The sequence below is a fragment of the Neopelma chrysocephalum genome, unplaced genomic scaffold, assembly GCF_003984885.1.
Source record: "Neopelma chrysocephalum unplaced genomic scaffold, ASM398488v2 Primary Assembly neopelma1_68, whole genome shotgun sequence".
In the NCBI taxonomy this organism is placed as follows: Eukaryota; Metazoa; Chordata; class Aves; order Passeriformes; family Pipridae; genus Neopelma; species Neopelma chrysocephalum.
The window spans coordinates 7,908,752-7,920,282 of record NW_020897727.1 but is presented as its reverse complement, the minus strand read 5'-3'; the positions used below and the strand labels follow the sequence as shown (position 1 = coordinate 7,920,282).

Sequence of the window (11,531 nt, the reverse complement as noted above, 5' to 3'; positions counted from 1 at the left end):
CCCATCAGTAATCAATTTAGAAAATACTGGTTTTATTTCCAATTTAAAACACTCTACACTCAGCAGTTCCCCTCTTTGCAGCTTTTCTGGGTTTTATAGTTTGTTTCCTCTTTTTTTTTTTCTTGGGAAGATTTCTGAAGTCATTTGTGGAGCTGCTGGTACTTCCTCAGTTGTTTTCTAACTGTTGTTAATTAAAAGACTTATTGAGCAAACAAGGTGAGGCAAGCCAACACATCCTTTTCAAGTTTATCTACTGGAATCTGGAGAGTCTGTAATTAAATGGAGAATGAGACTCTGACTGCAGACCTCAGGCTATAAATCAAAGCCTTCAGCTGTCAGATGCTTCTTCCTTTCTAATATTCCAGAGACACCTGTCTCAGGTGAAGAGCTAAAGAGGTACGAATTGCTCCAGGCTGGATAAAATAAGATTTTATCTTGCTGCACCAAAGACCTCCAGGAAAGATGTGTGGAGGTTGTTCAGGAGCAGGCTGAGCTCTTTCCTTTTAAAATATTTATTTATTTGTTTATTTATTTCTCCCCAGCACAAGTCATTACCTGTGAAACCAAGATGAGAGACAAATGCAGAGGCTCAACATGCAACAGGTAGTGTTTTATTGCTATTTCTTGGAGCGCTGTGGGAAAAAGTAATCTAAATATTGCTCAGTTGTTGCAAGCATAGGATGGGCTGTACTGTGTATTTTTTGTGACTATCAAGGTAGATCTACTAAACAAACCAAACAAAATCCCAACAAAAACCCAACAAAAAACATCCCCTAAATTTCTCCTCATGCAAGCCTTCAGCCAAGCCTGGCAATGAGGTGCTTTGGTTTATTTTATTCAGCCGTGATGACCCAGAGTTTCAGGTGGCCAAAATAATTCAGTAAATTTTGGCAGAGTCATTTTTTGAGCGTTTTTCATGCATTCCACTGCTGTCCAAGCCAGACCAATAATTCATGGCTTGTCCCCTCCCAGCCAGTCAAGAACTTCTGGTTAAGGTTTCTGCAAAGAACAGGACAGTTTATCACTTGGAGAAAAACCAAATCCACAGAATCTAAATATTGGGTCGGGCTCTCAAGGAGGGTGGAGAAACTGTTTTAAAAAGTAGCTATTTTGCAATTTTGTTTTTAAAATGGAAGAGTTACGTGAAATGAATGGAATGACTATTAAGTGGAGTCAAAGTCTGTTTTTCTTGAATTGTTTTTTGCCACCCTCAAAGATATATATCTTCACCAGGTATTTGTGCCCAGCTGGCTGCTTGTACAGCAAGGGAAAGATCTTTGGAACATTTTATTATGAAAGTGTAAGTACCTTTTAATAGCTCATGGATGTAACTTGTGGGGAGTTAGTGGTAATAACAGAAATGGGAAATGCCAACCATTCTAGTGTAATTTGGCTTTTCATATTCTCCACTTGTGGTGCTGTAAAATGGTGCTAATAAAGATTATCTGTATTTTCCTCATCTTAGTGATGAAATAAAAAGGAGTCTGGGAAAGCAAAGTGATTCCAGACATGATTTTATCGTGAGTTGTCCTTAATGTGGACACCCATGGAAAGTGAGGGATGGAGATCAACAGGCAGCTCTTACAAAGAGCTGTTCATTAGTGTGGGCAGCTTTTTATAAAAAACACTGTTAAATGCTGCAACTAAATAATATTTTGGGCTGATTTGCTGGATCTTGAGTTAGCAAGATAATTTATAAATAAAGCATGGCACCGTTTTCCCATTAAAACTACTTTTGGGGTGAATAAAGGTTTAAGATTAAAGTTTTTTTGTGTAAAATCTGATTTTCATTCCCCATTCCAACTGCTGGTGTGTGACTGCATCACCCCTGCAACTTCTGTGATTGCAGACAGCCATTCCCTCCAAGTGGTGTCAGCAGAAATATTTTGGGTTGGAATATTTCATTGAGAACTGGAAATATTTCAGACTGGTCGTTCACTTCCAATGCTGCTTTTCTTCTAAATTGTATTTAAATGTATGGTTTTGTTATTTAAAAAAAAAAAAAGCCATTCAACCAGGCAGCGCTTAAAATAATAGTAGTAATAAAAGAATAAGGCTGTGCTGGGAGAGTAAGATTTAACAACCAGATTCCAAAGGAGTGTACTCAGCTTATTTTCCACTTGGTGCTTTGGTGGTGGTTTAATTTCTCCTTCGTTTTTCGCCCAGTGGTTGGGCAGATTTATTTCACACACTATTTATTTGTGCTCTTGTCAGTCATCAAGCATTTGTCGTGCTGCCATCCATTATGGCATCCTGGATAACGAAGGAGGGCTGGTGGATATCACGAGGAAGGGGAGAACACCTGCTTTTGTGAAGTCCACCAGGAACGGCGTGGAGTCTTTTAGGTACTGCCTTCACCAAAAAGTTTGGTATTTGCTTTAAGCACCAAATGTATTTGAGTTCCAAACAATGTTGAATTCTCTTTGCTGCTCATACATAGGCATAGTGATCCAAGTCATTCTGCTATGCTCATTTTTTAACTATATTATTTTCTTTGCTTGTTTTGCAGGAAAAGTAAACCTTCAAACGCGTTCATGGTTTCCAAAGTCACGAGTAAGTTTCAGAGGTTGAGGGAAAAAAATATTGTTGCTGAAGTTTTGTGGGATATTTGAAAACATCACTCTTTTCAGTGTTCTTTTTGAGTGGTTGTGTCAAATACTTCTGTACCACAGCCAAACCCTGGAGTGGTGATCTAGGGTGATCTAGAACCCTGGAGTGATTGCCCACCCACTGTGGGCAGCACCACCACCTCATTTTTTCTGTGGGTATTTCAGAGAAAGGTACAGAAAATTGTGATAATGGGCCATTTCCAGCAGCATCTCCTGGTGATGGATCATGGTGGGGTCGAAACTTGAGCTGCAGTGTCACAAGCTGCTGATAGCAAAGGGATGGAAGATGAGCCATCCACGTATGAAAACCTCAGTCTAGTGTGAACACTTCCAAAAACTGAAAAAAAAATAGTGGCTAATGTCCTAGTGCAATATTGTAATGGAACACATAATACATGTGAAATTAGTTTCTAACAGTGAGTCACCACATTTGTGATGAGCATATAAATAAATACTGTGGAGCTCCACTTTTTAAACAATTCCCACTTTCTGAATATCTTTAAAAAATTCCTCCTACACAGAATCATCACTTTGAATAGATCCACCTGAGCCATTTTCAGGGAGAGCTGTAGGGGTCAGGTTATTATATCTCCACACCTGGAGCTGTAGCAAAAACACATGCTGGGGATCGGCTGCTTTTCCCTTTTGAAAGCTGTGACTTTTTCAAGGCCACACTGTATTATGGTGCCAGGAATCCTGCTGGAGAGCTGGTCAACCCTCTCCTGAGTTTTTGCTGCCGGTGTGGGAATGAGCAGCTTTCCCCTTGGTGCCTTCAGCTGGGTCTCACCAGATATGTTGTGTGACTGTGACGTGTGTTTTCTGCAGCTGCCTGAGCTTTTAGGTCTAATGATTTGCCTCTCCCTGTTTCTCCTGGCAGCACAGACACTGGATTGTTACACCACGGTAGCTGAGTTGTGCCACTTCAAAAAGCCAGCGAGTCACTGCCCCAGGTAACACAAACCCATCCGGGTTCAGCTTAAACCTGCTCTGCTCCAAAGAGGGGCAGCTTAACAGGGGGTGCTGAGCTCCCTGAATCTGAGGGCTGGTGGGAATAGAGCTGATTTTACTGGATGAACTGGAGGAGGTTGGGATTGGCATGTTTCCTCCTGCCACCCTGCTTTTCTTGCCATCACAACAGAAAACTCATGTTATGTTTTCGGATCACTTCAGTAGCCTGTAAGTCAGGCTATGGGATCCCATCCCTGTGCACCCCAATGTGTGAGTGTGCAACTTCACTCTCTGCCTTTACTCTCTTGCATTTGCTGGTTTTGGGATGTTTTTTCTTTCTACTCTAAAACATGGAAGAATGTTCTAGAAAGCTGCTCTTTGCAGGTGTAGGTTGTGGCAGGGCAGGGGAGCACAAACATGCAAAGACTTACGTGCACAGCATTGTGCAAAAATGCAGGTGCTCCCCTTTGAAAAGGTCATAAAAGACCAATCCCTCTTTTACTGGTCTAAATCCCTTTATTTGCAGTTCTGCTGTAACAACCAAATGTCATCTGAGGGGAACAAATGATTAAATTCACTGTTGCCACCTGCAGACCAGATGCAGGCACTTGAAATGTCCCAGGAATGCAGCTCGCTTTCCTGTTCAGCCTTGATATGGAGAATAAATATGAATAACTTGTTTTCTAGGATTTATTGTCCAGCCCACTGTAAAGATGAGCCATCGTACTGGGCACCCGTGTTTGGCACCAACGTTTATGCAGATGTGAGTATGATCCTTCCCCTCTGACCCTGTGTGTGGTGATATCTGTGTCACAGAGCTGGGGTCATGCTCTGGGATTTAGGGAAAAAAAGCCAAACTCTCTGTGATCATTGTGGAGGTGGGTAAATGGGGGTGAAGGCTGAGGTCAACAAGCTTGTGCAGCCCTTCTGCTCTCCAACACTGACTTATTCTTAAGGATTTGAACATGTCTCTTAACAACTCCATGATTTATGGTCAACAGGTTTGGAGAGCCCTTCTACCCTTCGACACCAACTTACTCTTAAAAACTTGGGCATGTCATTTAACCATTCCCTGCCTTATGGGCTCTGGCTGTGAAGTCATGGCAGCACTTGTCCACCTTTGCAAAGCACTTTGGGATCTACAGCTGTGCACCAAAGGGCTTTTATTATATACTATCACACTATAGAGTTGGCAAAACCAGGCTTTCTTTCCCTGCCCCTGTCCACTTTTTGGGAGCTGAACAGCATTTCTGACAGAGCTCAGAGCAGTGGAAAGAAGGCATGTGATCTGCTTTTATGGGTTTGTTTTTCTAAACTCTGGTCCTGGGGATGAGCAGAGGCTTGATGCTAAAACTAGGCAAAGAGGCAGTTTCTTGAAATCTCTTAATAATAATCTCTAAAAACTGGGTCTCAATGTTTTTCCATTTGCGGGTGCCTGGTTGTTATGTTTTTCTCCTCCTTTTTCTTTTTGCCATTGGATATTGTGTCCAGAAATTCCAGCTCCCTGGCAGCTCTGTGCCCTGTAGGAACATGTATTTTCAAAGCCCCGGGGGAAGCAATCAGCAGCTTGTGGACCCCCAGCTTGGGGTCACCTTGGAGCTTTCCAGACTCCTGAGAAAAACCACCCTGCAGAAATCGTACACTAATTTGGGGAAGCAATTTTGAAAGCAATTTTTTCAAAAAACCCACTATTTTTTTTTTATTTTGCCTAAGACCCATTTTTTAAAGGTAGAGCTGCACAAACAGGTTGTCCTGGACTGGCTCACAGGCAAATCCACCAGGCAGCTGCTGCCCTGCAGTACCTGCCTCCCCGTGTGCTCCCACCTGCAGGAAATGGGAAATAGTTTTCTCTTTTTTACTGAGGACAAAACTACCTCAGATTACCCCTGAATTACAAGGGTATTAGGGGAGGAGCAGCAACCCAGGCTGGCATTGCACTGACGCAAAAGGATTAGTGTCCTTTAATGAACCACGAGCTCCATTTCCTATCGTCCCTCCTGGATATTGTTTCATAAACGGGGGCATGGATGGTGATTTGGGAGAAAAACAAAACAATAATAATAGAAAAGAATTTGGCCACTTTCTAGAGGGTTTGGTGAACCTTTTTCTGGACTACTGGACTAACAGGGTGATGTGGGGGTGCTAAGAAAGCATTGAGGTGGTCACGAGGGTGTGAGGTTGGCAGAAAAGCAGGGGAAACCAGCTGGGAAAAAGAGCTTGAGGTGGCTCTGAGTGGGGCTGCAGAGGGAGAGGTGTTGATGCTGGGATTGCTTAGGCTGGGAAACTCAGAAGAGAGACACCATGCCAGGCAGGAGGAATTTGGGGAAAGGATTTCCCAGGGAGCAGGGGCTGTGCAGGATTCTCTGCAGCGGGAGATGCTGGGAATTAACCCAAGCCCACTGCTGAGGAATAATTAAAGCAGGCAATAAGCTGGGTGAGGCAAGTGCTGGTTCTGGGAAGGGCTCTGGGAAGCCAACTTCATGTCTAGTGTGGTGTCTTCATGGCCCTGGGGGGACTTGTGCTCCAACTCTGTCATATTAAATAAGTTATCTAAAAGAAAATGGAGCATTTGGCCCCATTTTCAGTCTGCAGTCCCTGCAAGGTGCCCTCTGGTCTTTTAGCACCTTCTCTAATACATCAGTTCACTAAATACTCAGGCTGATAATCAATCTGAGCTGTGATGACACAAATGCTTGGCTGGTCCATGGAACACCAGAGTTCAATGTGCTTTTGGCCTAAGATAGTGTTCACATTTATTTAGTGTTCACATTTCACGTTCCATGATCCCTGGAAGATATATAAAATTTGTTTTGCCATGAAGAAAAAAAGCTGTGACATGAGGAATTGATGGCTTTTATGGATAATTCTGATTTTTATTCAGGGAGATAGGAGACCCTATCTTGGTTTGTGTAAAGCGATTTTTACCCAGTCTAAAAGCATTCTATTGAGTTTTTGGTTTATTTATCAGTATAAAATTATCTTGGATTGCGAGTTTATACATGGGTGCTTGTGATGGCTCAAAAGGTAGAGAGATATTGGCAACCTCTGCTTTAAAAACAGTGCAGGGAGTTGTTCATGGGGAAATTAGGCTGTGGAACACGGACATAGAGGAGACTTAAATTTTGGGTTTAATGAACAAAATGCAAGAAATATGCAATGGTAAAAGTGGACAGGCCTGGTTCTGGGGTGATCACAGAATCATGGAATGGTTTGGGTTGGAAGGGACCCAGTGTTTCAACCCCCTGTCATGAGCAGGGACACCCTTCCACTAGACCAGGTTGTTCCAAGCCCCGTCCAACCTGGCCTTGATGCTGGAGCCGTGTGAACACCCACGGATCCTTCTAAAGGTTGTAAGAGAGCTTTTGGGTTTCATGAGATGCTGTGATTTGTCACTCTGCCTGGCTCCTGGTGTGCCATGGGCCTGAAGGGAAACCCATCCCCATCCCTGCCCAGGATGGGCATGGGAGCCAGGAAAGAACGATTCTCTGCTTTTCAGATAAGGCCTTTTATCCACAGTTATGCAACAATTGATCAGAGGAGGATGGATCCACCCGCGTAATGAGGCAGGTGTTTGGCACCAGAGCAAACCAAGCTGGGAGGCTCAGCTCTCAGAAGATACAAACTCAATGATTAAACCAATCACACTGATGAGGAAATTCTGGGTGATTAAGCTCATAGTCACAGAATATTGTTAATGACAAGGTGCATTGTCATTTTATGGTGGGTGCTCTGGAGTCCACTCTGTCAGAACATCCCGAGGGGCTTCACTATGGAAAGTCACTGTGTTGTCCATACAGCTGTTGTACTCCTAAATTTGGGCAGGAAGGCCTTATTCTTGTAATATCTCATCTTCCAAAAGCTCTGCAATCAATTCATCAAAGCACAGCCCGGCCTGGGATATGAGAGGGCTCTAATGCAACAGGGTGATAAGAGGAGGTTTGGGGTAAGGCAATAAAAAGTCTGTTGGTCAAAGCTTTGAGTAAGCAGCAGAACAGCAAGTCCTGGAAAAAAACCAGGAACGCTTTGAACATTGTTTAGGATGTCTCCCAGTGGAGAGGGTTGCAAATTGATTCAGGACAGTTTAATTTTTATGAGCCAGTTTTAGATTTACAGATTTCCCATCGCATTCTAGGGCGGATTCGCTGTGTATCTTCCAAACACAGTGTTCCCTTGCTCCTCTGACCATATATAGAAACAAAATACCAAACTGGCACTCAGACCTCAGAGAGCTGCCAAGAGATAGGCCATCCAAAGTGAAAAATATATAGGGGACGAGGCAAAGCTGCCATATATGGCTGTGAGAATGAAACAGCACAGTCTGTATTGTACATACAGTTTGCCCTTGGCACTGTTTTTGTGGTACTTGGATTTTTAGCCATCAGGGAGGGTCTGGGGTTGGGATTTTCACCTGCTGCAGTCCCCTGTGTGAAGCTGGATTTTGCTTTGTGTTATTCCAGCTTGCTCTATGTAAATCCTCTAGAGCTGATGGCCAAGTTTATACTGTGCCTTAGCCTTCTCTGCTTTTGCTCTCTTGTTCTGGATGCTTTGAGAGCTTAGTCATCAGTTATTAGTGTTTTGTATTCCTCCAGCTCTTCTGACTCTGCACATCTTGGAGAGCAGGGGAATGATGTGCAATAGAGGAGCTTTAGCCTTTCCAGAAGTGTTAATCTCCCTCCACACTGGATTTTGTCTTACAGGGTAATGCCTGTCCAAAAACTACACCACTCAATGGGTGCAGTCCTTCTGTTTTTCCTAGAAAGAAGGATTTGAACTCTCCTGGATAATTAGTGGTCATTTACCTTAATTCAGGAAAAGAGTTTCTTTTTCAAGCAACTGTGTGAATAAACTTTGCTGAGGTGGCTGCTCTCTAGCAAAGAGTTTCACCGCAGTGGTTTCTCTGGTGCAGACCCAAGAGGCCCTGGCTGGAAAGTTGTCCTCAATTCAGCTTTGGCCCTGGATAAGAAGAAGAAGTGTGGATTTAGATTGGATATTAGGAAGAAATTCTTCCCTGTGAGGGTGGTGAGGCCCTGGCACAGGTTGCCCAGGGAAGCTGTGGCTGCCCCATCCCTGGAAGTGTCCAAGGCCAGGCTGGATAGATCTTGGAGCAACCTGGGATAGTGGAAGGTGTTCTTGCCCATGGCAGGGGTTGGAATGAGATGATCTTTAAGGTCCCTTCCAACCCAAACCATGCTGTGATTCTGTGATAGTCTCCCAGGTGCAGCTCCACCTCAGAGAGGACTGATGGAAAGATTGCTTGTCCTCTGCAGTGATGATGGATCTTCTTACAACCAGGGCTTAGGAAGTACCTGCAAAACCTGCTCCATGACATCTTTTATCCCTAGTTGGTCCAAAAGAGGGACAGAATTGTTTCATAACTGTTTCTTTTTTATTCCCTGGTTTTCCTTGGTGTTTATGGAGATAGTAAATATCCATATAGAAAATATGGACAGCGTGTAAGTCAAAATAATTAAATATTTTTCAGAGCTCCAGTATCTGCAAAACTGCAGTGCATGCAGGAGTCATTTCAGATGAAAGAGGTGGCTTTGTGGATGTGATGCCTGTAGAAAAGAAGAAGAGTTACGTTGGCTCCTTAAAGAATGGCGTCCAGTCGGAGAGGTGGGATTTTTTTTCCCTTTGTACTTTCCTCTTATTTTCCACACCGAGTTCCGTGGCACGTTAAAGTCAGCAGATATCAGCTAGGAAGGCTGGTGGATTGGAAATACATGACTTAAGAGTGTCACTGAGGATTTGGAGCCCCAAACAAATAGAGCATGTTGTCCTGCTCTCACCTTCCCTGAGTGAGGAGCTGCCCTCGGATCCGTGTGAAAGATGGGAGATATTGCTAAGCCTGGTTTGATTTTCTTACAGTACAAGTCCACATTAATACATTTCGCTGTGCCTTTGACACATTAAAAGATAGGCACAGGTATTTCTTCAGCTTTCAGCCTGGGTCAGGTTTTCAGGCTTATAATTGGAATTTTCATTCAATTCTGGGGTGGGGGATGCATTTCTATATGTTAACTCATGTCCTCTATCCTTTTTGAAAGAAATGTGAGTAAAGTAATGCTTTCAGAGGTGATCAAACACTTGTTGAAGATGGATTTGCCATCCTTGTAATTTTTTGTAGTTTCTTTTGGGCCAACTTTGCCACTGGTTGGCAAGTTGGTTGCCAACCTTGGCCACTGGTTTCAGTGACCAGTTGCAAATCACTTCCAAAATCCTGCACCTCCTGGTGATCAAGTCACAGCTCATTCAGTCCTTTCTAATTTGAAACTTCTGTTTCAACCTGTGATGCTTTTTTTTTTTTTTTGTCAGATATTGGGGTGATGGTACTAATTTCTCAAAGCTATTCTTGCAAGTATAGAATTTCCCACTATTATGGGGGTTTTTAGTCACTATTAACTTTGCCTGCTCTGTGCAGTTCCATTTTTATAAATACCATAAGAAATCCTATCAAATTTTGCTGGTTTTATTGTACTAATGGATATCCCAGAATGCTGTGAAGCATCTCAGGAAATAAAAATAGATTAAGACAAGAAAGATTTAGGCGTTAAACATGTTTTTTTTTTTTTTTTTAGTATAGATCTATCAGGGTCAGCATTTTGCAGTTCTGTGATTTGCAATTCAGTACATTGGATTTAGGTGAAAAACCTCCTGTTCCTGTGAAGTGTTTTTGTTTTTGTTTTTGTTTTATTTTATTTCTGTCTTGTATGCACTTATATTTTATATTAACAGATAACTTTTTACTTGGATGGCAAACTGTGCCCTAGCTAAGAATAAATCCCACCACTAGCAGGGATATGCAATATGAGCAGCCAGTGCTGATCTGGGAGGTGAGGGAAACCAAAGACGTTCTCGCAGCAGGGATGACCAGGAAGATTTGGAAAGTGTTATTTACACTCAGCAATAAGGAACAGCTTCATGGTGTGAGATCCACCAGGCTGTGAGATAGCTTTTCAAAGATTAAGGTGAAAACTTTACCCTTTAGGACACTGCAAGTGACCTTTGGTAAAGATACACACCCATACAGGTATGGGAAAAATTACTTTTAGGATCTACTGAGTCTTTATCCTTGGTGGAATGTTTATTTTGCGGGAATATGCAATTTTGTCATTTTCCTGGGGTTTTTCAGCCCAGCAGGGCTGAAGAAATAGGACTTGGGAATAGAAACACCCTCTTGCCCCCGTGCACACAATGACACTGAATTAGAGTGGCTGGAGACACTTCTTCAGATTGAAAATAAATATCCATATTTATTGTCATTTAACTTGAGCTGATTGGGCTACTCCCCTTGTCAGCACCAGGAGACAGGCCAGACAGGCTCTGGAAACCTGCCAGCCTGTTTGACAAGTTTTTTTGGGAAAACATATTGCTCTTCATGCCTGAATCTCTGCATAAGGGAGCACAATGTTCCTTGGATAAAAGCTAGGGCTGTAAGAGAGGCTGTCACCTTCTAGCTCCTTTTGTTGGCATTAGCACTATAGATTAGGTGAAAACATAAACCAAATGTGAAATCATGGATTTGTGCCTCTTCTTTTTCATCTTTTCTCTCTCTCCTTCTCCTGGTAGGAGTGAGATAGGAGAAATTTGGAGTCGCCTCTGGGTCGATTGCACTTTGGGTGTTGCAGTGTATTCATTTAGTTCATTCTATGTGTTTTTTTTTTTCTTTTCTTTTTTTTCAGCTTGAAGAATCCTTCAGATGGCAATGCCTTCCGAATTTTTGCTGTGAAGCAGTAAATTCCCAGGGAAGGTGCAGGTTTCTTTGGGAGAGCGCTCTGTCGACCTCCGGAGACGCGAAAGCTCCTCTGACGGCATCAGCTCTGACCGTACCCTCCTTGCCGATCTCTTTCAGGGAATTCTAAAAGAAAAGGGACACATAAAAAAAAAAAAAAAAAAAAAAAAAAAAGACCCCAGGTTCTGACTCAGCTGTTCTGACTCAGCTGTTCTGACTCAGCTGTTCTGACTCAGCTGTTC

The 11,531-nt window shown here is 42.9% G+C and overlaps 1 protein-coding gene across 1 annotated transcript in view; it reads left to right on the top strand.

Moving 5' to 3' along the window:
- CRISPLD2 (cysteine rich secretory protein LCCL domain containing 2) overlaps positions 1-11,433 on the top strand; it is a 26,455-nt gene extending 15,022 nt beyond the window's left edge. The window contains exons 7-14 of the mRNA XM_027684912.1: positions 543-603; positions 1,234-1,300; positions 2,215-2,345; positions 2,510-2,553; positions 3,487-3,559; positions 4,245-4,320; positions 9,040-9,173; positions 11,240-11,433. Of these exons, the coding sequence (XP_027540713.1) occupies positions 543-603; positions 1,234-1,300; positions 2,215-2,345; positions 2,510-2,553; positions 3,487-3,559; positions 4,245-4,320; positions 9,040-9,173; positions 11,240-11,294 (641 nt within the window). The 3' untranslated portion in view covers positions 11,295-11,433. The remainder of the gene's footprint in view (positions 1-542; positions 604-1,233; positions 1,301-2,214; positions 2,346-2,509; positions 2,554-3,486; positions 3,560-4,244; positions 4,321-9,039; positions 9,174-11,239) is intronic.
- The last annotated feature ends 98 nt before the right edge of the window (positions 11,434-11,531 follow it).